Below are 23,263 nucleotides of genomic sequence, written 5' to 3'. Positions count from 1 at the left end.
GTCTATACTTTCGGTCGCCACCTTGTCTTTAATAGAATGAAGACTTCCTGAGCTGTATGCGTGGGCAATCTTTATTCTATGACAAGACAGGAGGCTTACATTATACTTGTTCAAAGCTTGCCACCACTCTATCTGTTATGTCTGACACTGGCTTGAAATAAAATGTCTTAAAGGTGGACTCGGAGGACCAATCCGCTGATTTCATGATATCTTGAAGGGACACCTCTGCTGAAAAGGCCTTAGAAGCCATCGCGCCTCTAGCAGAATGCGCGCCAAAAAGGGTTAGGTCTATTCCTGCCCAATGTATGATCTCTCACACCCATCTGGCAATTGTTGCGGTTGCTACTGCATGGAAAGGCTTCCTACGTGCTATTAGCAACTGGGTAACTCCCGTAGGTCTTAAATGCGCAGTTGCGGTTTCATAATCCTTAATGCATTGCACTACGCACAGATTCTTATTCTCCACAAAATAAGAATAGGATATCACTTTAGAATCTGTTTTTGTTCGTTTAGCGATAGTAAAGGCTACTCCCTCTGGGTAGAATATTTTCCTATCTATCTCTAGTGCTTTGACATCGGAAACTCTACGGCACGCCGTGAGGCATAACAGCATGGCCAATTTCCCTGAAAACTGGGATCTGGAAAGGTGCTCGTTCCCAGGCCATGCGAGGAACAGAGAGAAAACATCTCTGACGTCCCAGAGTACTGCGTATTTTGGTTCGGGAGGCCTCTTGAGCTTCATTCCTTTCAATAATCGCAGTACTGTGGGGTGCTCGCCAACGGCGGCATTCTCTATTCTGTTGTGTCCTGCTGAAATCGCTGATCTGAATACTCCTATGGTTCTAAAGGCGCTACCTTCCTGAAATGTTTTCGCTAAGAAATTGAGTATCTGCACTACAGGGGCAGAAATGGGATCCAGACTCTGCTCTGAACACCACTGGGTCCAACTATTCCAAGCGGCATTGTAGCTCCTGACGGTGGAAGGCGCCCAGGAGTCTCTGATGCAATCTGCAGCGAGTTGCGAAATGCCTGGCAGGTCCCATTTTCTCCTGAAACCTTGCAGGCCACAACTTGCCCTCCGTTATTAGCGGGTGGCTCTGTTCGGCTGGGTTGAGCAGAAGGTCCGGTTGATGGGGAACTGTCCTCGGAAAATCCATAGAAAGTTCCATCGCTACTGGAAACCAGGGCTGGGATCTCCAAATGAGGAGTATGATCACTACTTGCGCCTGTTCTCTGCGGATCTTCGCTAATGCCCTTGTGATCATGAGAAACGGAGGGAAGGCATAGTGTATTGCTCCGTGCCATGGCTGAAGGAACGCATCCATGCCAGCTGCGCCCGGGTCTATTCTCCAGCTGAAGTAAATCGAAATCTGCGCGTTCAGTCTGGACGCAAATAGATCTATATAAAAGGGTCCCCAGAGATCCTGCAGCTCCTTGAATATTCGAGGATGTAACATCCAGTCGCTGGAATCCACAAGATATTGTGAGTTCCAGTCCGCCACTTCGTTGAGAGCGCCTGGTAGGTATTTGGCTGAGACTGATATCTGATTCAGGAGGCAATAATGCCAGAAGTCCTTCGCCAATTCTGCGAGGAGTTTGGACTTCGTTCCCCCTAATTTGTTGATATACCGTACTGCCGAGATGTTGTCCATCTTGAGCAACACGCAACACTTTACTCTGCCCTTCGTAAAAGCGCAGAGCTTGCTAACAGCTCGAGACAATTTATGTGGAGGCGCAGTTCCTGTTCCGACCATTTCCCTCCTGTCTCTATGTTCTCTATGTTCTCGCATCGTGCTCCCCAGCCTGATCTGCTCGCATCTGACTCTGTGATGAGGTCTGGGGAGTCGCCGGAAATAGCCCGGCCGTTCCAGGCTTCCATATTCTGGAGCCACCAGCGCAGCTCTGTAATGGCTTCGGCGGCTAGCGTCACCAATTGATGATAACCCAGTCCTCCTTGTAAGTGCCTTATTTTTAGCCTCTGAAGGGCTCGATAGTGAAGGGGACCGGGAAAAATCGCCTGAATAGTAGCTGCAAGCAAACCCACTACTCTGGCCAGGTTCCTCAGCGAAATCACTTTCTTCGCTATCACGAGCTTGAGCTCCCTCTTTATAGCTCTTACTTTGCACTGTGGAAGTTCGAGCGTTGCGTTGCGAGTATTTATGTTGAACCCCAGGAATTCTATGATCTGGATGGGTGTCAATTGGGATTTGTCCAAGTTCACTACAAATCCTAGTGACGACAGGAGCGAGAAGATCCACTGGACGCTCCTGGTGAGAGACATTCTGTCCGTACCTAGGACGAGGATATTGTCTAGGTAAATTATAATACGGATGCCTCTCTCTCTTATGGTCGCTGCCACGGGTTTCATCACTTTCGTGAATGCCCAGGGAGCCGACGCCAGGCCGAACTGTAGACATGAGAAGCGCCATGTTTTGCCGTTCCACCGGAATCGGAGATACTTCCGATATTCCCGAGCTATCGGAATCGCTATGTAGGCGTCCTTGAGATCGAGGCGCGCTAATCAATCTCCCGTACGAAGTAGATCCTGGAACAAATGGATACCCTCAATCTTGAAGTGGTTGTATACTAGCCACTCGTTCAAATTTTTCAAATTTATTACTGGCCGTATCTTGTCCCCTCTGTGTACGAGGAACATGTTGCTGAGGAACCCTGGTTCTCCCTGCGGCGCTCTATAGCGTTTTTGTCTTTCAGTTTGAGCAGTTCGCTGTGCAAAAGTAATGACTCTTCGCTTGCCATGTGAATGGGACGTGGCTCTGAAGTCTGAAAGGGAGTTCCCACAAATTATAGCCGAAGCCCTGCTACTGCTTGCAACACCCATGCATTGTGCGACAACGCTTTCCATGCATCCAGAAAATGAAGGTTTCTCCCTCCTACTCGCATGCACACTGCACTCACCTCCTGATGCACTAGGTTGGCGGTAGGATCCTCTTTCTCTACGGCCCCTAGGGAACCTGGGTCTGGTCGGAAAGAAGGTGTCTTGTTTCCCTTCCCAGTACTGGGCGCGCGGCCCCTGGGGTCTGTGGTTGTAATTGAAACGACCGGATGCACGACCCCTTTGTTGTCCGGTCCCGTAAAAAACTCGCCCTGGAAAAATCTTCTTTATAGAACTTTGAGCTCTTTCCAGCGCTGAATAAGTGCCCACGAACTGGGACATTTCCTTAGCGGATGCTTCGCCAAATAATAGGCCTTTGGCGTTCTCCCCCGCTTCGTACGAGGTTAGGTCGCTTAGTTTGTTGTCAATTTTAAGCAAAACAACTCTTCTCCTTTCTGATGACATCGCACAATTCGCGTTCCCGAGGAGACAAACTGCTCTTTGGGCCCAGTTTGCCAGCGCAGGAACGTCCACTGGGGAACCTGTTTCTTTCGCCCTCTCCGCCAGATCCATTATTTTGTCTAGGGGACCTGCGATATCGAGGAGCTTGTCCTGGCATCCTCGCCATGCACGGTCAATTCCTTTTCTAATGTCTCGTGCGGTCTTAGTTACAAATGTGACCATCTTAGGGTCAAGATCTGGCGTCTCCGCTAGCTTCCCCGGTAGGTCTGGCCTGGGGCATTCTGCTCTCATCCAAGATCGCACTTCTTGCTTTAGCGGTTTTCGTATGTGCTATTCCATGTACGTCGCTACTCTGGGGGATGGCACCCACTCAGAGGATTTCGGGTGCCGGATGGCCTCCGGGTCAAACATGTCAGCAGTATTATATCCCTCTTGAGGGTTGACCTCCTCATCGATCTGTTGACAGGAGTCCATCTCCTCTTCTCCCTCATCATCAGGCATGTAGCCTTCATCATTGTCCCCTGGATTATTCACCCCTGGGGCTGGGGGTCTGTCCTGGCATTCTTTTTTCTTTTCCAGGAAGGCTCTTTTTAGCCTGGCGACAGGGTCGCTTGTTCCTTGGGGAGCAGTATCCCCCCTTTCCAAGTTGCTCAGGGGGGTGAAAGAGTTCTTGCTCTACCGAGCTACCTTACGCCCCTCATAATCAACCCCAGCGGGGTGTCTGGCTGACGTGCCCTCTCCGGGGCTATCTGCTCTTCTTTTTCTGGCGAGGCGCGCTTGCTGTTCCGCCATAATAGCCTCCAAGACTTCCAATATTTGTGCGATAGGCTGGACACCTTGAGAAACTGGTTTGGTGAGCGAGTCTCCCAGTACATGCTTAAAACTTTGGGAGAGGTCTTCCTCCTGTTGATAAGGGCCCTCTTCCCACTCCTCCTCCGGTGAAGTGGATGGAGTCTGACCAGGGCTGTTGCATTGAGCCATATCTTAAAGTTGGCAGTGCCAAATCTGTAATGTCAGCCAAGGGGATTGGACTAGCTACTACTTGTGTTCTGTCAGCTTGGCAGGCTAAGGTCCACCTCAAGAAGCCCTCTTTTTTTTTCCTTTTTCTTTTCTCCAAAATTCACTGAAGGTGACGTAAAATCAACTTGCTCTGCGATCGCACTGTCAAATCTGTGCGCGCGAGCGTTACACACGCAGGGAATGCTGGGAGAAGCTTAAACTCTCCCGCTCCCCTGGGCCTTGAAGCCCGCCGGGTTCGCCAGCATGGCCTCGCAATGCCTGAGGCGAGCGCGTTCACTTGCGACGATGGCCCCGCCTCCTGCTCCACAATGATACGAAGTCTCCTCACCTCGACTACGTCGAAGAAATGCGCTCGGCAATCACACGCTGTTACAGGTAACACTCCTACTTACTATCTGCATACTAGAACAAAATATGTCTTTCACGCGCACTAATCTTATAATTATGCACGCACTAATCTTATAATGTATGTGACAAAACGAAAACCAATTACGCCCGACATAAGCGTTTAACACTACAAAGTACTTATCTCGTCATGGGCAGCAAAAAGAAAGAGGAAAGGACCTGGAGAGAGGAGTTCTTATAGGATGACCTGCAGGCTGATAGGTGATAGGTGCAGGTTGGGAGTTCAGGACTACATAGACCCAAAGGATCATGGGTTCGGTAGTTTCAGCAGGACTCTAGAACTTTCCTGGTTGTAGAGAACTTTAGAATTCAAATTTACACATTTTTGTGTTCCAAATGGACAGAAAAAAGTTATAAATGTTGTATTTCAAAAGTTATAGTTGAAAAGCTGTCGTGGCAGTAATAAAGAAGGTAAAGCATAATGCGAGCCTCCTGTCTTGTCATAGAATGGCGATCTAGATCAGCGTGCATGACTTGAGGAGCTCGCACAGATAGTTTTGTTAGCTGGTTAGCTATCTCCGTGGGTTGAAACAATTGCTGTAAATTAATGCGCTCCCTGAGAGCCAATTGATTGAAATTTGGAGATTAGATCCAATGAATTAACAGAAGTCCCAGCCCTGCTATTAATTGTGATGGTAGTCAGATAGTAGAAGGTTAGTGGTACTGCACAGCAACAGCATTCCTTATGATTCAGGAATGTGCAGCGGTATTCCCAGTTCTGAATATAGAACCACTGCACTCTTAAATGGTAAGAATAGTGCACTTTGTTTTGTTCCAGATCATCTAATGGAACTGTGGAGACCATCACAAGTTTAAAGATACTTATGCAATGATGAGGAATGAGTCCTTTCCTTTCCTGCCACTCAATGGCCAACTGGTAGCGCTAACTCATGATTCATTTATGCATTGCCAAGACAGCCACTTCAACCTGTGCAGCAATGAGTTAACTCCTTGGGCTTGTTCATTCTCCTCTTTAAAGTTGAATCACATAATTAAGATTTTAGACGCTGGACAGATTGTATTCACAGGGCTGATGACTACAAGCCATGTCCAGATCTTACAAAGTGTAATTCTTTGTGTATCTCTTTAGTGAAGGTCAGTTTGGAGGGATCATCTGCTAGGCTTGTGCAGTGACCAGGAAATGTGGGGAATTGTTCAAACATGTTCTATTGTCTAAGGCCTGCAATAGAAACACACATTAAATGCTTGTGTAACATTTTTCCTGTGTAACATTTTAAAAGGTGTGTCTTGTAGCTATGTTGGGTTCACCCTTTTGGGATCTTTTTTGAGAGAATACAGCGGCTGTCAGGCACACAAAGGCACATGAAGGGCTCGTGGGGGGCTAGGGCAAACAATTCAGGCCTTTTTCAAATCCGCTAACCCTGGCCGTAGCAGACCCGCTCTCTGTTGTGCCTTTCCCCTCCTCATTTGGCTTCTAAAAAGACATAAGTGTTGGTAGGTTGCCCAGATGACCCCACGTTACCTGCAGCGTCTGTGTTCCATCAGCCGACACTCTTGACCCTACCCAGTAATGCATGGTACAGTAGCAGTAATTTGTGCGCATTTGTGTGGCATTCAGCTGCCAAGGAGAAAGCAGGACTGCATGGGCAGGACAGAGAAAGAGACCTATTCCTTCTCCCCCTCAGCCAGCAATGCCAACTTGAGCACCCAGAGAGGCAATGTGGCCCAGCCGGGACCTCCATGGCAGACAATAGTGGCCCAGCCAGTGACCTCTCCGTCTCAGAACACGGGCTCTAAAGGTTTGATGCCTAGAGAGAATGCAGTTAGTGATCTGCACTGCACGAAAGCTTTACCCTAACCTTCCAACCCTGCACGTCATTACACCAGACACTGTTAATAGCTTAATGCATGAAATAAAATAGATGAGTGGAAATAGACATCTGGTACATTGCCTACAGACGGTGGTTACATGGATCAATTGGAAGATGCTTTCCTTAGACTTACCCTCCCTTCTTATGACTATGTTGCCTCCTAGAACCTTTCAGGCCGCAGCAGATGTGGTAAGGGATTTCCCACAGGTCTACAGCCCTTACCTGTAGCAGAAGCACCTGCCATTTTATAGAGGGAAATGAGTGTTCTGCAATCCCAGTTCTCCAAAATGGCTGATGCCACTGAAACATAGGCAAAGAACAGCAGCCTTCCAGGAGATGCTCTGGGGATTTGTGTGGGATGCCTTCGAGTATTTGAATATGGAAGACAAAGGGCCTCATTGCGAGTTTGGCGGTAGTTTCAGAGGAATTAAAGCTTAAGGCTTTACTGACCTCCAAAAGCCAGGATAGGGTTAAAAAATAAGCAAAAAGACTAGTGGTGCCCCTTTAAAGTTAGCACCACTTGGCCTTGCAAACTTACTGTGATATTACGAGTGAGGTAAGGGTGGTGCTAGTCCCGAGTCCATAGGACTCCAAGGATATTTTGGAGGATTTACCATTTTGGTAATTCCACCCGTAGTAAAACCGAACTTTTGTGGAGGTAAATTGGGGCCTTTACCTCTAGCTATATGCTGGAGGTAAATTCCCCCTTTAGCTCTGTAGTTGAATTCGCCGGTCCGTGAAACGGGGCGGTAAAGTGCCAGGATATCTGCTGCTGTCATTTTACTGCCATTTTCCCCCCACGCCACCGAACTCGTAAGGACGCCCAAAGAGTTTCGAAAACAAGCATTCATTTAGAAAACTAGGCAGTCTCACATTGTTCGCAGTGGTTTTCTTTTTTGCTGAAAGCCAAATAATTGGACAATATTACCAATTTGAAAGCTTTGTCTAGGAAGGCAAATTGTTAAGTATTTCTATGTGCATTCATTTATTTATGCACATAACCCAAAGTTACCTACGCGCAGTTATTGAGAATACATTGAGGTTACTTGGATCCAGAGTCTGTTTCAAGTGCTTAAAATCCATCTTAATGAAGAGCGTTCTTCTGCCTCGCATACCACAACTGGAATCTAATTTCATTCGAATCTTCCTTTATTTTTTTTTGTGAATGATAATATCAAGATGAAACTCGGAGAGCATGAGCTGTTTTGCTGATACCCTGTTTGAATTCTGTGGCACTCTTTAGATCAGAGTTGCACTTCCGGCACTGTGCATTGTAATCAGTTCACTTTCAGAGCCTGTCTCGGTGGTTCCTAGTGATTGCATCAAATGCAAAACCATTGAATGCAAAACCATTGAAAAAAATACATTAAAAAATGCATTTTTTTTAAATGCGGGATCCCCTCCAACCCCCGTTTTTTTTACCCCTTAAACCACATTATAGTAAAAAAAAACTTTACCTACAAAAAAAATGCATTTTTTCGATACATTTTTTCCTATGCTTTTGCATTTGATACTATGTATTCGATGCAATGCCTTGATACCTGTCTCGGTTTCATCACCAGAGGCCGAAGACAAATAGGTTTCTTTGTAATGTGTAGTTATGCTTTGTCTCAGGTAATTCATCTTAATTTTTTATCTGCATATCATCTACGTCTCAACAATCGGCATGTTTTGGCGGCCATGTCTTCAGCAAAACAGGTTAAACTCCTAGGCACTAAATGGAGGTTCTTATTCGCATAAGGCTGTCACTTGCCTTCTGGTTTGAGTTCAGTCTCCCGTTGCCTTTTGGTCCATGTGGAAAAAAAGACCTTTGGTTCACCCAGATTTGGCCTTTGTTCGCGCAACCGTGTGTTGAAGTTTAATGAGAAGAGCGCTTTCGCAAGTTAGGCCGCATCTCCTGTCAGCAAGGAGCAAAGCTGGACCCAATGGAAGCTTCTAGATCATTGACCAAATCAGAAAGGGTTCTTCCTGGCTGGCAGGGTACGATAACGTGCCGAGTGCTATCTGGTGTCATTGAGTAAGAGTGCTTTCTTCATTTCCCTAGAAAATTGGGGTATTTCTTATTCCATTTGTAGATATGTGCTTGATTGAGTACTTCAGCACCCAGAGGTTGAGGTACACTCAACAGCCATGTGACAAGTGGAATTGCTCATCCGGGTTTGTGGCTGCCCTGACTCTTTTGAGCAGGTAGGTAGGCAGATAGCATAAGTGGATGTCACATTGTCTGGGGCAGTGCTGTTCCGCGAGCAGGGGCCTGTGTCATGATGCCTTATATGCACTCTGTCAAAGCTAAGGAGCAAATAGAATCCCAACCTAAACCTCCATTCTGTACTCCTTCTCGCATGCTGCAAATGCTCTTTGCTTTTACTGATTAGACTTTCTCGAGAGTCTGATTTGTTTTATTGATGTATTCCAATTCTGTTATCTCATCTTTGAACCACAAAGGGGCAAAGTATTTCACACCCAATAAGGTCAGAATCTAATTAACTTCAAAAATAGCTACACTGCTCATACTCAAACCTCTTAGGAACAGAACACATAAAGACACTTAATGTATTCGTTAGCAGTTGTAAAAATGAACCCATTTCGAGTTCTGTGCATGAAAAGCTGTCACTATTTATCTTCATAGTTAATGGGAACTGGCCGATTTTAGTTAAAGACAATATGATGTTTCTCTTATTGTTGTATCTCACTATTTTTAGTGGGAAGAAAGTCATCATTCATCTTCTTTTCAATACTTTAGTCAGCATGTTTCTTGCTATCTTTCACCTCGATTGTGTAAGCTGCTTTGAAGCCCCTACAGAGCAAGTGACATCAGGGGAGGACAGGAAGTGACATCAGGGGAGAACAGGAAGTGACATCAGGGGAGGAGAGGAAGTGACATCAGGGGAGGAGATGAAGTGACATCAGGGGAGGAGAGGAAGTGGCATCAGGGGAGCAGAGGAAGTGCACTCTGTAGATTCATTGTAGCAGCAAACGGGCAAAATGAGAGGTAGAATTTATTTTCATTTTCACCATAGTATACCTACCTATTAATCCCACCCCACCAATAGTAGTATTTTTATTAGTGGCAGAAGTAGTAGTGTAGTAATAATAATATTCAGTAGTAATAGTACTACTTCTACTACGGTCAGTAGTACCACTACTAACAAGAGTAGTAATTAATATGTTTGATTCTACCAGTAGTAGTATGATTACCATCAGTTGCATTAGTCTCAGTACTCCCAATATTAAATTTGCAGGTAGTACTACATTACTACTGTCAGTAGTAGTTATAGTAATATTGCTGCCAGTAGCAGCAGCAGCAGTAGTTACAGTAATAGTGGTAGTAACCCTAATGCTGCTACCAGTAGTACTATTACTTCAACCAATATCAGAAGCAATATTATATGACTATGGGTGGTAGTACTACTTTTAGTACTATTACTATGAGTACTACTGTGATTTGTATTGCAGTTAGTACTACTACTATTACTACTAACAATAATGGTATTGGTATCAGTGTTAGTAGCAGTACTGCTACTGGTAGTACTGTAGTGCTACTGTTGGTAGTAGGGCTGCTTCTGATGTGGCTACTACTGGTGGCAATATCGCTGCTACTATTAGTGTTGGTAGTACTGGTAGTAATGATATTGTCCCTAAAGGTAGAACTTCTGGTAGTAGGAGTATTATTACTGCTAATAGTATTAGTGCTACTATTGCTCATATTAGAGGTACTCATGTAGGTAGTAGTACTAGTGCAACTACTAGCAGTAGTGATGCTATTATTATTTGTGAGTTTGGATCAGCAGGTAAGTAAACGTGTTCTTGTAAAATAAAAAGAAAAAATGCCCCTGTGTTTACATAATGGATATGCAGACTGTACTTCCTGTCCCCTAGTGTCACTTCCTATTTTAGGGCTTAAAAGCCACTCACAAAAAGGATGGACATCGCAGCAAGGAAATGCTTACAAAAATGTTGAAAATAAGGTAGAATGATATATTTTTCTCGCACACTGGAAAATATGCAGAAGGTAAGACATTAACAGATAGGAACAACATATGTTTTTTTTTTAACTATACTTCCCTTTAATTAAGTGTTCGGACCTATTTAAATCCTGTTTCCTTTGTATGTTGTGGTGCTTGAGTAATAAGAGCAGCACTCCAACCATAAACGCTGTAGAAAAGGACAATAACAGCGAGTGGAGCAATCCCAGGCAGGCGGGTTTATCAAAAGGGAAGTTGGAAGTAAAGTAGGTTCATAATGCGATTGAGAGAGAGGTTGGACGATTACCTCACAGGCTATCAGAAAGTAATGTACATTACAAAAAGGTACTGATAATCACGGCAATTGGTACAGTTCTTTGTATGTGTACAGTGCAGAATTGCACAACACGGGGGGTGGGGGGGCAGGAAAGAGGCTGTGTTTCTGACTAAGGGGAATAGTGAGTAAGTAGGGTGAAGATGCTGGCATATGGCTTGAAATGGTAGGGGCCGAGAAGGAGAGTGAAGCGGCTGGAGTTGGCCAGGTAAAGGAAGGGAGTGTTCCACGAATAGACAGCTAATGCTAGGGTGCGCAGCTTGAGGAGCGATCTGTGTTGCGTAGGCAGCCCAGCTGCGTGAAGTCGATTGACAGACGTAGGGGAGAAATGTGTGAGGATGTAGAGTGTGGCTTGGAAAGTTTATCCAGAGCAGAAATGTGTGATGAGCAAGACCCAGGATGAGACTACAGAGGCGGTCAAAATGACTGAGGACCAGGGTGGAGGTTCAAGTTTCAGTAGAGGGATGAAAGCGGCGACGAAGAACCTGGCAGCTGTTTAGAAGGCGTAACCCTGTCGCTGAGGAAGCCGATGTAATGACTTGCCAGAGCTTTATGTCGTTGTCGCACAGACCCACAAAGTTGTGAGCCCTGGGAGCTGGGAAGGATGTTCCACATTAAGCATGCTCACAGGTGTTTTCTTAGAAAGTACTTTACTACCATGACTCCCCTTGCACCATGACTACCCTTGCACCATGACTACCCTTGCAGTTTCTAATAGCTCTTAAAGTCTCGACATTCACCAATCCACCAGCAAACTTTGCTGCTAGTGCAGAGTGCAAGTGTGGATGGATGGTGAATATTTGAGAAGATTTTGACTTATATGTAAACAAAACAATTGGTTCATAGCAAGTCCTCCTTTGAGATAGTAATGTGGATTTGCTGGCCTGAACTGCTACTTTGCCAATCATTGAAGAATAACATATGGCCTCCTCTTCAAATGGGGCATGAACATTTTCTAACATAATAAGAGGTTAACTGTTGTTTTGCCCTATTTGGATAAGTCCACTGGTTCCATCTGAGATAGGCAAAGCTGTTGATATTCACTGACTCAAGTTGAGCCATTGCTACAAGAAACAAAACATACAGTTACAGTCAGATGTGGGGTTTCAAGGCAGAGAGATGGTCCAAAAGAACCCTCCTGCCCCAGCCTTGGAGCATTCTATTGCAGCTGGTAGAGGGAGGCGAGTATGAGTGCATCCAAATAATTCTGTAGCAGGGCACACGGATGGACCCATCCCCACGCACTTTGTCCTACGCAAGGAATCCATTGACACTTGGCATCCAGAGGCTGGAGCTTACGCAGCAGGCGTTCTGACACCTGTCCAAACGGGGTTACAGTTTTTCGCCTGGGACAAATGGATGTGAGTGTCTTGAGCACCTCTGTAAACAATGTGTCTCTAATTTGAACATGTTTTGTTCTTTATTAAAGGAAGTCCTGTCCTCGAGAGTGAACGCGTCCCATTCTGTGCTCAGGTCTGCGGAAACGCTTGCCAACAATTCTGAAGCAGCAAATAAACTCCACGAACAGGTATGCATGGTGTGAGTCATCCAGGCCAATAACACAGCACATATACTCCAGAGTATGCACGCGGTTAGACCCATTGAATACATGGCCCATAATCTACCACCTTTCAGTAACTCAAAGGGTTATCTAGCTTTGCAATCAGCCAGTAGGAAGTATCCTTGGACAGGCGCATGGTTTGAATTCTAGGATTGGGTGGCAGTGGGGAGTCCAGGGTGATGCCTGTTTGCCCAATTCTCTTGACTCTGTGGTGAACTTTCTGCCAGTGCCTTAATGCCAAACACCTCTCAGAGTTTTGGAACATTTAGGAGCTTTTTGCTGGTGTTTCAAGGATGATGGCCTGGGCATTTGTAGATGACAGCATTGGCAGTGCTGTTGTCGCACATTGCCAATGTTGGACTGCAGTAACTCACCATCTCGGACACACATGAACAACCATTTAGGCGTGCCAGAGTGTTGGAACTATGTTCTCGTTCGTATTTGTTGAGCAGTCACCAAATGCACTGGAAGTTCTTTGCAGTGTGAAGAAATGGGGGCTCCCATGATCAGCATCTGCAACAATATACCAGTCACCCCTTCATATAGATGAACTGGGACCACGGCCAGTATAACCTGAGATGGCAATAATGCATCGCGCTCCATGGGTCATTCTACCCGCATGCACGGTCTACAGTCCCATCAGTGCTGAAGCCTGGCAAATGATGTACATCAATCTTTTGGGTTCTCTCTTCTCAGTGTTTCATGTATTTTCTGGCATGTCCCTGCCGCCTGCAGGCTTGAACGGAGAATTCTCAGAGGTGATGCTCACGTTGTCCAATCGGCTTCTGTTGTCGATGTTCAAGAAGTAAGAAACGGTACATGTCGCTTAATGAAGAATCCTTCTACCTAAGCCTCTTCCAGGCCTGTGTCTGGACACGGGTCCAGCTATACCCTGCACACTTGCAAGACGTTGCAGTTCCTTCTCTCATGTGATGCGTCCTTCAGAGATACAGACACTCAAACCTATGGCCTTCCAGAGATGGGACGCTGTAACCATTTTAAAAGGCGTAAAACACAACTGAGCCATGCGTGCCCTGTGCGTTCTCTGAAGGAGCTCCCGGGCCATGTGGCACGGTATCACCATACCTCTGTTCTTCTCCTTTTCTTTGCCTAAGGAAGCTGCCTGCCCTCAGTGTACTTCTGTCCTCAACATGCTCTGAATACAATTGCATGCATTGGGGGTTTCTCTCTGTTAGGGAGATTTATCATGTGTATGCTTCATCCCCTCTCCTAGTGAGACCCCCAGCACTTTTTGCTGGACTTCTGGACCTTTTTCTTTAATCCTGAATGAGTGGAGCCTTTTCCATTCCAACAATGTTTGACTTGGAACTATTGCCTAAGTGAAGTGTCCGCAACCTGTGGCTATCCAGGTGTTTTCAACTATGACTCCCATGATCCCCTCCCCTTTGACTATGCTGGCTAGAGTTTATGGGAGTTGCAGTCAAAACATCTGGAGAGCCAAAGGCGGCAGACTCCTCCTAAACAAGCACTATACCCTTAGCTGATCCTTCCAGAAACAGTTGGCCTGTTTGTTTTTCATGCATTTATGCTCTGCAGCCTCAACAGTAACAGGATCCTAGGGCAGCTCAGGAGGGTAAGTCGCCTACAGCCACCATTTGCCCACAAGGATGGGTCGAGTCGAGAAAGGAGTGATACCCACATGTAAGTCTTGTCTCTGCCCCCAGGAGCCCATGTAACAGTAAAGCAACTCTTATGAAAGAATGACTTAAACTTTCAACTACACCAGGTTTAAAAGGAGCCAAGCTGATCCTATTAAATTATGCCATGGGGTCAGCTGATGTGTTTGTGCACTTGCTGCTGTAGTGAGTCTTCATTGTTAGTAGGGAAAGCAGCAGAGTGAAAACGTAAACCTTTTTGTGGACCCCTTTCAGATTAAGCTACATTGAGTAAAAAGCTGGTACTTTCTTTCAATAGGTGACCCAAGCCTTTGAGAAAGGAAAGCATTTAAATAGTGCTTCGGTGAGAATGCTTCAGAAGACAAAAGAGGTGGCGGAAAATATTGAGAAACTGCGAGGCACTATTAAAGGTAACGTTTAGTTGTTAAGGGGGCACACTTTTGAGCGTGAACACTGGGCACCGACTGGGATTGTTGCACTGCTTTTCTGCTGCTTACTTCCAATAAGCAATCTGCAATCAAGCGTCTTTTGTTACTGTTCCTCTTGTTGTTATTTGTCATTTGTAAAGCGCTTGTGAGCCACTGATACGGCTTAAGGGCGCTGCATCTAGCCTCGAGATGTTGGGCCTCATTACCAGTCCATCAGTAACCGTGCTGGAAAAACCGGCAGGCTACCCACGGACCCGTATTACCATTCCGCATCTGTGATTTCTGGAATCACCGGGGCATTACGACCCCGGTGACCCGGGAATTCCAGAGGCGGAATTCTGTAAGTCCCCATTCCCATGGAGTCCCATAGGCGGGTGGTGTAAATCCCGCCAGGTCAGACCTTGCGGGAGTGACACCTCCCGCCTGCAGGACTCAGAATCAGCTGGTCCGGAAACAACGGTGGTGGCGGTTTTACCGCCACCGTTCTTTCCGGACCGGCAGGGTCGTAATGAGGCCCGTTGTGTTGAATGGTACTTGACGGCGGGCCATAGTGTGGCATTCCTTAGAAAGTGGTGGTGCATACATGAACTGCAGATTGATATATAGTTCAGGAAATGTAAGCTATGATAGCATAGGCTTGAGCAGAGCAGAAAGAAATTGCTTTGCATAACAACATAGTTCACTTTCCCTTTCCGTTACCTGCAATGTGGAAAATAAGTGGCTTGAGTCTACGCTTGATGTTTTTTAGAAGAACCTGCAGGTATAATTTGGCACACATGAGATGTCTGCAACTCTGCACCACAGTGCTGTGACCAGAACATTATAGGTGGCAGTCATTGTTTGTGAGGCCTCCTGCACCCAGGCCCCGCCCCTCCCGCCGCCCCTTCTCCAGTCCTTTCCCTCTGGGTTGGGTGATGGATGTATTATTTAGCAACTTACGCTTTCCACCCTTGCCTTTATTTTTCCAAATGTGGGCTCCTCTTTTTGTGTATTGATGTCTCCCGCACCTTGGTGCCTCACGTTCCTGCCTCGCACTGTTCGTTTCCAGCAGGGATTTAATTGGGCTGCGGTTAGCTGGGGAAGTACCCCAAAAGTCTCCACAAACTGCCCTTGTGCCAGGGCGCTGCTCCCTCAGTCCCTGACAGACTGCCCCCGGTGCCTGTGAAAGAAATGTGGAGAAAGAAACTGTCTGTGTCCTGAATCAGACCCACCAGCACCTGACTCCCGAAGGTTAACTTGCTCCACATTATGTGACCTGTTGTCACTTTACATATGACATTCACAGAAATACCAGTGTGCATTATGTGCTTATAAGGGCTGCAGGCTTCAATCATTGTCACAGATATTTAAAAAAAATGGTTTCATTCTTATGCTCCCAAAATGATCTTTGATGTTATGCAAAGTGCGAAGTAGTCTTACATTGGTGCTATTTTGCAAAGCGCCAAGTAGTCTTACATTGGTGCTATTTTGCAAAGTGCCAAGTAGTCTTACATTGGTGCTATTTGTTCTCCCGTCGCCGGGCCCTCCCGCTCGCCCTCCTCTTTCTCCAGAGTGCTCTCCTGTGGGATTTCAGGGCTGGCTGAAGATGTCAGGGAGAAGTTAATAGCTTGAGCTCTGTCTGTGGCCAGCATAAGCACATTTAAAGGTAGACAGCCTTTAGGTTGAGAAGACTGGTATCTCCATAGGGAACATGAGCATGCTATTCACCCTTCCTTGCAGGGGCTTAAAGGCTGCAGATTATCTTGGGACAGGGACACAGCTCAGGAGCTAAACACCTATATGCTTATATTTCGAGCCAGAAAGGGGTTTAGTTACGGGCGGTAGTTTTATTAGAAACCTACCCAGAGGGAGTTTCATTTATGGTATGAATGCTGGATGAAACCAAGCTTGGGGGCCCAACGCACATGCTTGTAAGGATGTATACGAATTGCTCTAATCACAATTGATCACGGGAAAATTGCTTGTGGGAAAACGGATCAAATTTATTCGGTCAATTAGGACATATATGCGGGGGGAGAACCCCCCGCAACACCCTACTCAATCCAAAACACCCTGCAATCCCCCACCCAATCACCTTATATTATTTATTATCCCAAACCAACCCCACACATATATAAAAGAACTAAGATACAGGTAAAGGTCAATTGTGCAGAAGTCCGATTAGGACCGCTATTATTAGGTCAATTAGGAGAAAAGGTCAATTTGAAAAGGTCAATTTGGGTAATACCATTTGCAAGGACTCATGTTATATTGTTTGTTTTGGACAGATGCTCCTTGCCTAAGTCACCTGCCCCTCCTTTAGACCATGCCCGGCACAATTTGGCCACGTCCCATTTCCAGAGGTCCCACGCCCCTCGATTTCGTATCCCACTGAACGCGCTGGTTTTAAATAATGCACGTCCTGTTTTTTTTTATGCTGACCTGCACAAGTTATGCTTTCAGTGCCTGAGTCCGCCACTCCTGTGATCTCACTTTTAATGAGCACATTTCCTAAATAGACTTCACAGGTACATGGGTGTGTTTGGGATCCAGGCACCAACAAGGTTCTTTGAGTCTGTGGTACAGAAGAGGACGCAGCAGCATAGTGTGTGTGCACCATTGTTCTCCCTCCCTTTCTAACCCGCGCCCTGCTCTGGGAACCTGATCTGTGCGGCAAGACTCTGGCGCTAGGTCAGCCAACCTGATTGGCTGCAATGGTCACCTTGAGTTGTTGGTCGCCCAAGATCAGTATCTGTACCGAGGTGCTCACGAGGCCGGCTTTCCCATCGAAGCACCGAAGGCCAGCTCGAATCCTTCAGTACACTTTGCGTCCATGGACCTCTCTCGATCGAAACCCAGGTTCTATGTTGTTTACTCCACAGTTATTTTTTCAATGTGTTTTTTGCCCAAACTTTTGTTTCTCGAAAAAACTCATCGAAAATGTATTACATTTGTAATTTGAATCCCCTCCCCTACTATTTATTCCCTATTCCCCACCCCCTGGCCCTTATAAACCTTTGCCATCCACCCCATATTTTTCGATGAGTTTTTCAATGAAGAAGTTCCGGTAAAAAACAAATCGAAAGATAACTGTGGAGGAAACAAGTTTGTGCCAAACGCAGACCATGCGCTTTGGTGTCCTGGGAGTCGGTGGGGCCTGCAGGCCATGTGTGCATTTCATTGGTTGGGGCACAACAGTCTTGAGGGCTACCAAGGCCTCCCTAATACCCTCTGTGGACACTGAACTGCTCAATTAACTTCCTACAGTGGCCCCAGTGGCACAAAAAGTAGTGTCTCTTTGTTCCATAGAAGGGTGAAATGGCATGTACCCAGTAGGGGTGGCGAGAGTACTTAGCTAAGGTACTTGGTTTGGGGGGGGGGGGGGTGATGGACCATCCCAGGCTAAACACTAGGAATACAAAGTGTCATTTGGCATGAGAGGGCGTCACGTGGCTCAGTATTTTGTTTGCTTTCTCCTCTCCAGTTTATGCCGAAGTGGCCTTGACCCTGAACGAGTCGCTGGCCTCGGAGTTCCTGCTGTCCAACAGCAGCCTCGAGGAGCTGCAGCAGAATGTGTCTGGCATGCTGGAGTCCATGCGCAGGAGGGACTTCCTGCAGCTCAACCACAGCTCCAGTTCAGAGCTCAAGTAAGGATGCATGGATTTGCAGAAACGCACACATAGGAGTCCTGTACATTGAAATTCACTCACTAATTAATAGGACTTGTTGTTTGCAAAGCACTAGGTGAAAAAACCCGTTTTCAAACCTGTAAAATGGAATGGCACATTTCGTGCAAAATCTGTCCCGTCATTCATTCTGTGGGACTGGATGCCAGCTTCAAACAGCCTCTCACGTTGCACATCATTCACCTAAGCTAAGAGGCCCATAATTATGGAAAATAATCGCACATGGACATTTCCGCCAATCAGCGAGTTGAGATATTGCATGTGACCTATTGCCAGAATTTGTGGCGTTCTAGCCAATGAGGTTAACAGAATGATGTAACCGCTCTTATTGTCTAGCAGCAACTACAGGCCTAGATTGGACCCCCATATCACACCGGCAGACACTAGGGCAGTGTTGTTGCAATTGTGGCAGAGTAGACAGCATCGCTGGTTGGAATCTGTAGTATCCTCTCCTTTGCTCCTTGGAATGCACTTTTTAATCTGGACTCTGCCACCTATAAGCCAAAACTATTGCATTAGAGTACAGATGGGGAGAAATGGCACATGAGGAGGCATACAAAGCTTGTAGGTGTTGCTTGATTATTTATCCACCCATTGACTGCCCATGGCCATATTCATCCCCATGGCCATTCCCACCCAGTTCCTGTCCCTCCAGCCCAAAACACCTCCTCATGAGAACTCTTTGAGATCGCTTTAATTAAGTCTTACCATCAAACTTTGCACTCAAAGTGCCTGCAAGTGTTTTTTCATAGTAGCCTTCTGAGAATTACTTCATTGGAACAGTAAACCGGGTACTGGTGTAATGAAAATGTCTTAACCAGGTCTGCCGTCAGCCATTCCATTTATAAGCACTACATGTGTCCTTCACTGAAGTCCTTTCAGCATTTGCCAGGCTCTGCTATTAGATGCCAGGTACTCGCACCATTTTGCACCTGCTACCATCAATGCCCAGGTAATACCACTACGGCAGTGTCTGGTAAGTGCTTTTCCCATGCCTACACAAAAGCCCAAACTGTTGACATTGTCAATGCTTGTTTCACTGTTGGCTTATGCACCTGCAGCCTGAAATGTTTCCATTCATTATACATTTTTAAAAAAGCAATATATAAAACGGATGTCATCCATGTATATGTTTAAAACGTGGTTTAAAATGAGTTCTGAAGGAGTTTCTTGTATTTTTACAACTGCTTTACTGTTGAAACTAAGGTAGAGTGCAGTCTGCGTCTGAAACATCACATGGGAAAAGAGGAATATATTGTATGCTTGTTGGGATGACAAACCTTTGATTTCGTATTGGCGCTGGCTGGACATGTTGTAGTTTTAGGCAGTATCCCTTTGCAAAGGGTTTACAATTTCACAGCATGTAGGACACCTGTCGGTAAATGAGCACCAACTCCGGCTGGCTGATGTTGTATGTAAATATTTTCTCTGTCAAGAGCTTTGGTGAAAGCCCTGTATACAGTGGTGGAAATGGAAAACATTTGAACGGGAATCCCATAAGGTACAGGGTGGGGCGGAGTTTGGGGGAGGGTGTGGAGTTCTGAGTGGGCGGAGTTGGCCTTGCAGGCTGCTTCTTCCCAAACTCCACACTGTACATCAATTCCACTTGAAATCACTTCCATGGCAGTGCTGCACCCAAAATACTGTTGGCAATGCAGTGATGATTTTAGATTAAGGAATCCACAGACGCGCTCTACAGTTGAAGGTTACATGAGTAGCTCAGCAGGTTGAGAGACCGTTGCTGAGATGTTATATATTAAAATCTGTTGTTAATTGTATGACATTTTGAAATTACTATGTGCTTTCTTATATTGAGGGCGGAGGTGGGGGTATTTCTACTCTGTTGTGAAAATCAAACGTGGGCACTCATGAATCCACAGTTTAATTTCCTAATAACTGCTGTCAGCTCAACTGAAGCTTTTATTTGTGATAAAGCATTTTTGACAAGCATATAACATCTTTATAAATATAACCTGTGATAAAACACAAAGGAAGGGACACAAAAATTATACAGTATTTGTGTGGTAGTCAAACAAAAAAAGAAACCCATTTCAAAGAAAACTAGCGATGGCAAGTTTAAGGGGCATTTTTGAGGTTGGAAATCACTTTTTTTCTATGAAAGTGTAAAATGTGCATTTGGAAAACAATAGTGTGCCCAGCATGTAGAAAATCTGTTTTCAACAGGGATGGCCCACAACCCAGTGTTCTTCATGGCCCATTAAATTCGTCTTGTCCCTTTCAGGCCCGAAGAAAGAAACAGGATAAGCAAAGAGAGCCTGCAAAGGCGTGAGTGGCAGCAGGGAAAAGGAGGACAACAGAGCAGAGCAGATCACCGAGCCCCCAACTTCCCTCTGCAAACCTGGGGGCCTTGCGATGCCTTGTCAGAGTCGAGATCCAGCGAGACATCCGATGCTGTATCTCAGACCCTGCAAGAGCCGTCCCATTGACCACCACCGGCTATATAAATAAAACATGAATCTTTTTTCATTTGTCCTCAAGGGCACTCGATATTCTTTCGCCCTCGTGAAACTGCGGTTGCCGGCTTTTTCTTGAAATTACTAATACATTTGCGCCACCTACTGTCGCTTGATCGTTTTTCACCTTTTACGTCCAAAGCTCATGATTAAAAGAGTGGAACTCTAGTACAAAGGAGTTCTAAATATACCAGTAACTTAAAGTTCGTAGGCAAGGGAGAACATGTGGGATGGCTGTATTACATAAGAAGAATTTGGATAGAAGATGTGTAAGGGCAAGGACACGTTTTGCAGTGGATCTTTTATTTATTTATTTTATTTATTTAACATTTATAAAGCGCTCACACAGCCCGCAGGCATCGAGGCGCTGTTACAGGGATTGTTTGTTTTTTCTTAGTTGCGTAATTGTTTTTTATTTTTCTCTTAGTTGCGTATTTATAACGCGCTTAAACACCCAGAGGTTTTTAAGCGCGGACCCGGGGATCGAACCTGTTGTTGCTTCGTGTCGTCCTGCTTCCAAGACGCGCACGCTGCCGCTGAGCTATCCTCCCTTAACATTTCCAACAACAATTGTGTTTAGCAAAAAGTATTTGCATTTAACCACGTTGCTCCTTATAATGATATTGCGATGGGACAGATGGTGAAAGGATTGACTGACTATTGCGGGAGTGATCTTCACGAATTCGCTAATGCCAGCATTCCTCCTAGTGCAGTTAGGGAGCCAATGTTCAACTAGCAAAAGAAGACAAATGCGGGTGCATTTGTGTCGTGACATCATCGCATCAAATAAATCACAGATTAGTAAACCCACGTTTTATTAAAAGTAAAGCCTGAAGTTTATGTTATAGCAGTAGATGAGTTTTACAACCGAAAAGGCCGTTTTTTATGCTCTGTACTTTGGTGCCATCTCGCGGTTATACTTGGCATTTTTTATGGTTTTTTAAAAATCAGAAACAGTGGGGTCGTCCTACCCGCTGAAGTCTTCTGGGAAGCAGCAGTTACCCTCTGCTGTGGTCGGTGTATAGAACAATAGCAGTGAAGAAGCAGTGAAACAGTGAGATAGATGCAGTCACTTTAGCAAAGCTGCAGGACGAGGCTGACAGAATGGCAGTATGTTTTGAGAATTAGTGAGTTTACAGTGGAGTACTCATGGCTGTCTCATGGAGAAAACTCAATTTAAGGTTCTTTACATGCGGATGCACCGGGTTGCAGAGGAGATGGTTGATCCAGGGGTGTTTCACCCTTTATGTGCACACCCTGACTTTATACTCGGTACACAAACTGTTTGTGGTCAGGATCTGCTTTGGGGGGAAAAAGTCAATTTTGCTCAAATACAATTTCATTACACAAATACGGCTTAAGTGAAGACGCATGTAAATGTCCATGGGGTCAGAAGTCCATTTTCTTGGGGTAATGGCCGTTTTGCGTGTTGATGAATAAACAAACCTGGTTAGCTTCGGTTGCCCGTCCCCATGAACTCACGCAGTGACTGGACTCGAGGACTTGACTTCACGCGAGGATTCTCAGTGACTCGTGGAGGACAGAGGCTGGGTCTTAACAGCCCTTGGTCACTGCATCCATGGCTGGCATTAGGGGCAGCAGCGCTCTGGGTGAATTGCATGCACGTCCCTGGTCAACAGGGGGCAGGAGTGAGGGGGTGCCGTTCTTTTTTTTTTTTTAACCTCCTCGCTCAGGCGAGGAGTTAATGATAGGAGTTCGGTGCACCAGCCCCCTATTGTTATTATATGCGCTCCCCCGCCGCAGGTGCATTTAATAACAATGGGGGGCCTGCTGCGCCTTCTCCCACTACACCAGCTCAGGGGAGCCCTTGAAAGACTCACCCCGAGCTGACATGGCGGGAGCTAATGGTGCCCTGGGGGGCGTGGTGCCCCCCCATCCCCCCACCGCCAGGCCAGCTCTGACTCCATCGCAGACCGATGGATTGTCGGGATTCTTCCTGGAGATGGCTGTAAAACGGCAGCGATCCTGAGCCGGGCCTTTCATTGCAGCCGAGTGGACCTTTGGCAACCAGCACTCTTGTAGTCCGCTTCCTGCTTTGAGCATCTACTCTCACTGCGCACAAAGTCCTTTAAGGATTGTTGATCGGGCACTGCAGAGTTTAGGGAGCCTGCATGCACACCTCCCAACTGTCCTTTTCTGGGCAAACCTGAGCTGTTCTTAACTTTGCAATTACCCTATTCAGGGTGAAAAAGAGCTAAGCAAACTAACTCGCATTGACTCCATGGTGTACTGGAGAAAATATGGATTGCTTTATGGGTCCTATACGTGTAAAAGGTTTGCAGTTCTCTGACTTTCAGGGCAATCATTTTCGGCAGAATATTATCAGTCACATTGGGGGAAGGGACGGAAGGTGGTCGCAAAGCTTTGACTGCTAGAATTAAAGGTGGGGACTGTTAGGAAAGATTTCTCTTTAGGCAACTTTCCCACCATATTCCATGGACCCCCCCCCCAGACATTTTTCTTTGTTTTTTAACCTGACTTTTCACAGGCAAGTGAAGCCTTCAGCTCCACCCCCTGGCCTTTTGCTCATTTTGTCATGGGGAAACTGATCAGTCCTTCAGACTTTCAGTAATGGGAAATTATGTTTCCCTTTTGTCTCTTTACATTTTTGGTATTTGTTTGACAG

The 23,263-nt window shown here is 46.0% G+C and overlaps 1 protein-coding gene across 2 annotated transcripts in view; it reads left to right on the top strand.

Moving 5' to 3' along the window:
• LAMA1 (laminin subunit alpha 1) overlaps positions 1-23,263 on the top strand; it is a 679,286-nt gene that overhangs the window by 421,925 nt on the left and 234,098 nt on the right. For both annotated transcript variants that reach the window (XM_069620697.1, XM_069620696.1), the window contains exons 34-36: positions 12,281-12,379; positions 14,348-14,459; positions 17,941-18,103. In XM_069620697.1, coding sequence (XP_069476798.1) covers positions 12,281-12,379; positions 14,348-14,459; positions 17,941-18,103 — 374 coding nt within the window. The remainder of the gene's footprint in view (positions 1-12,280; positions 12,380-14,347; positions 14,460-17,940; positions 18,104-23,263) is intronic.

The sequence above is a fragment of the Ambystoma mexicanum genome, chromosome 5q (assembly GCF_040938575.1).
Source record: "Ambystoma mexicanum isolate Mex_15411 chromosome 5q, UKY_AmexF1_1, whole genome shotgun sequence".
In the NCBI taxonomy this organism is placed as follows: domain Eukaryota; kingdom Metazoa; phylum Chordata; class Amphibia; order Caudata; family Ambystomatidae; genus Ambystoma; species Ambystoma mexicanum.
The sequence above is the reverse complement of the archived record's forward strand: the minus strand, read 5'-3'. Positions and strand labels throughout refer to the sequence as shown.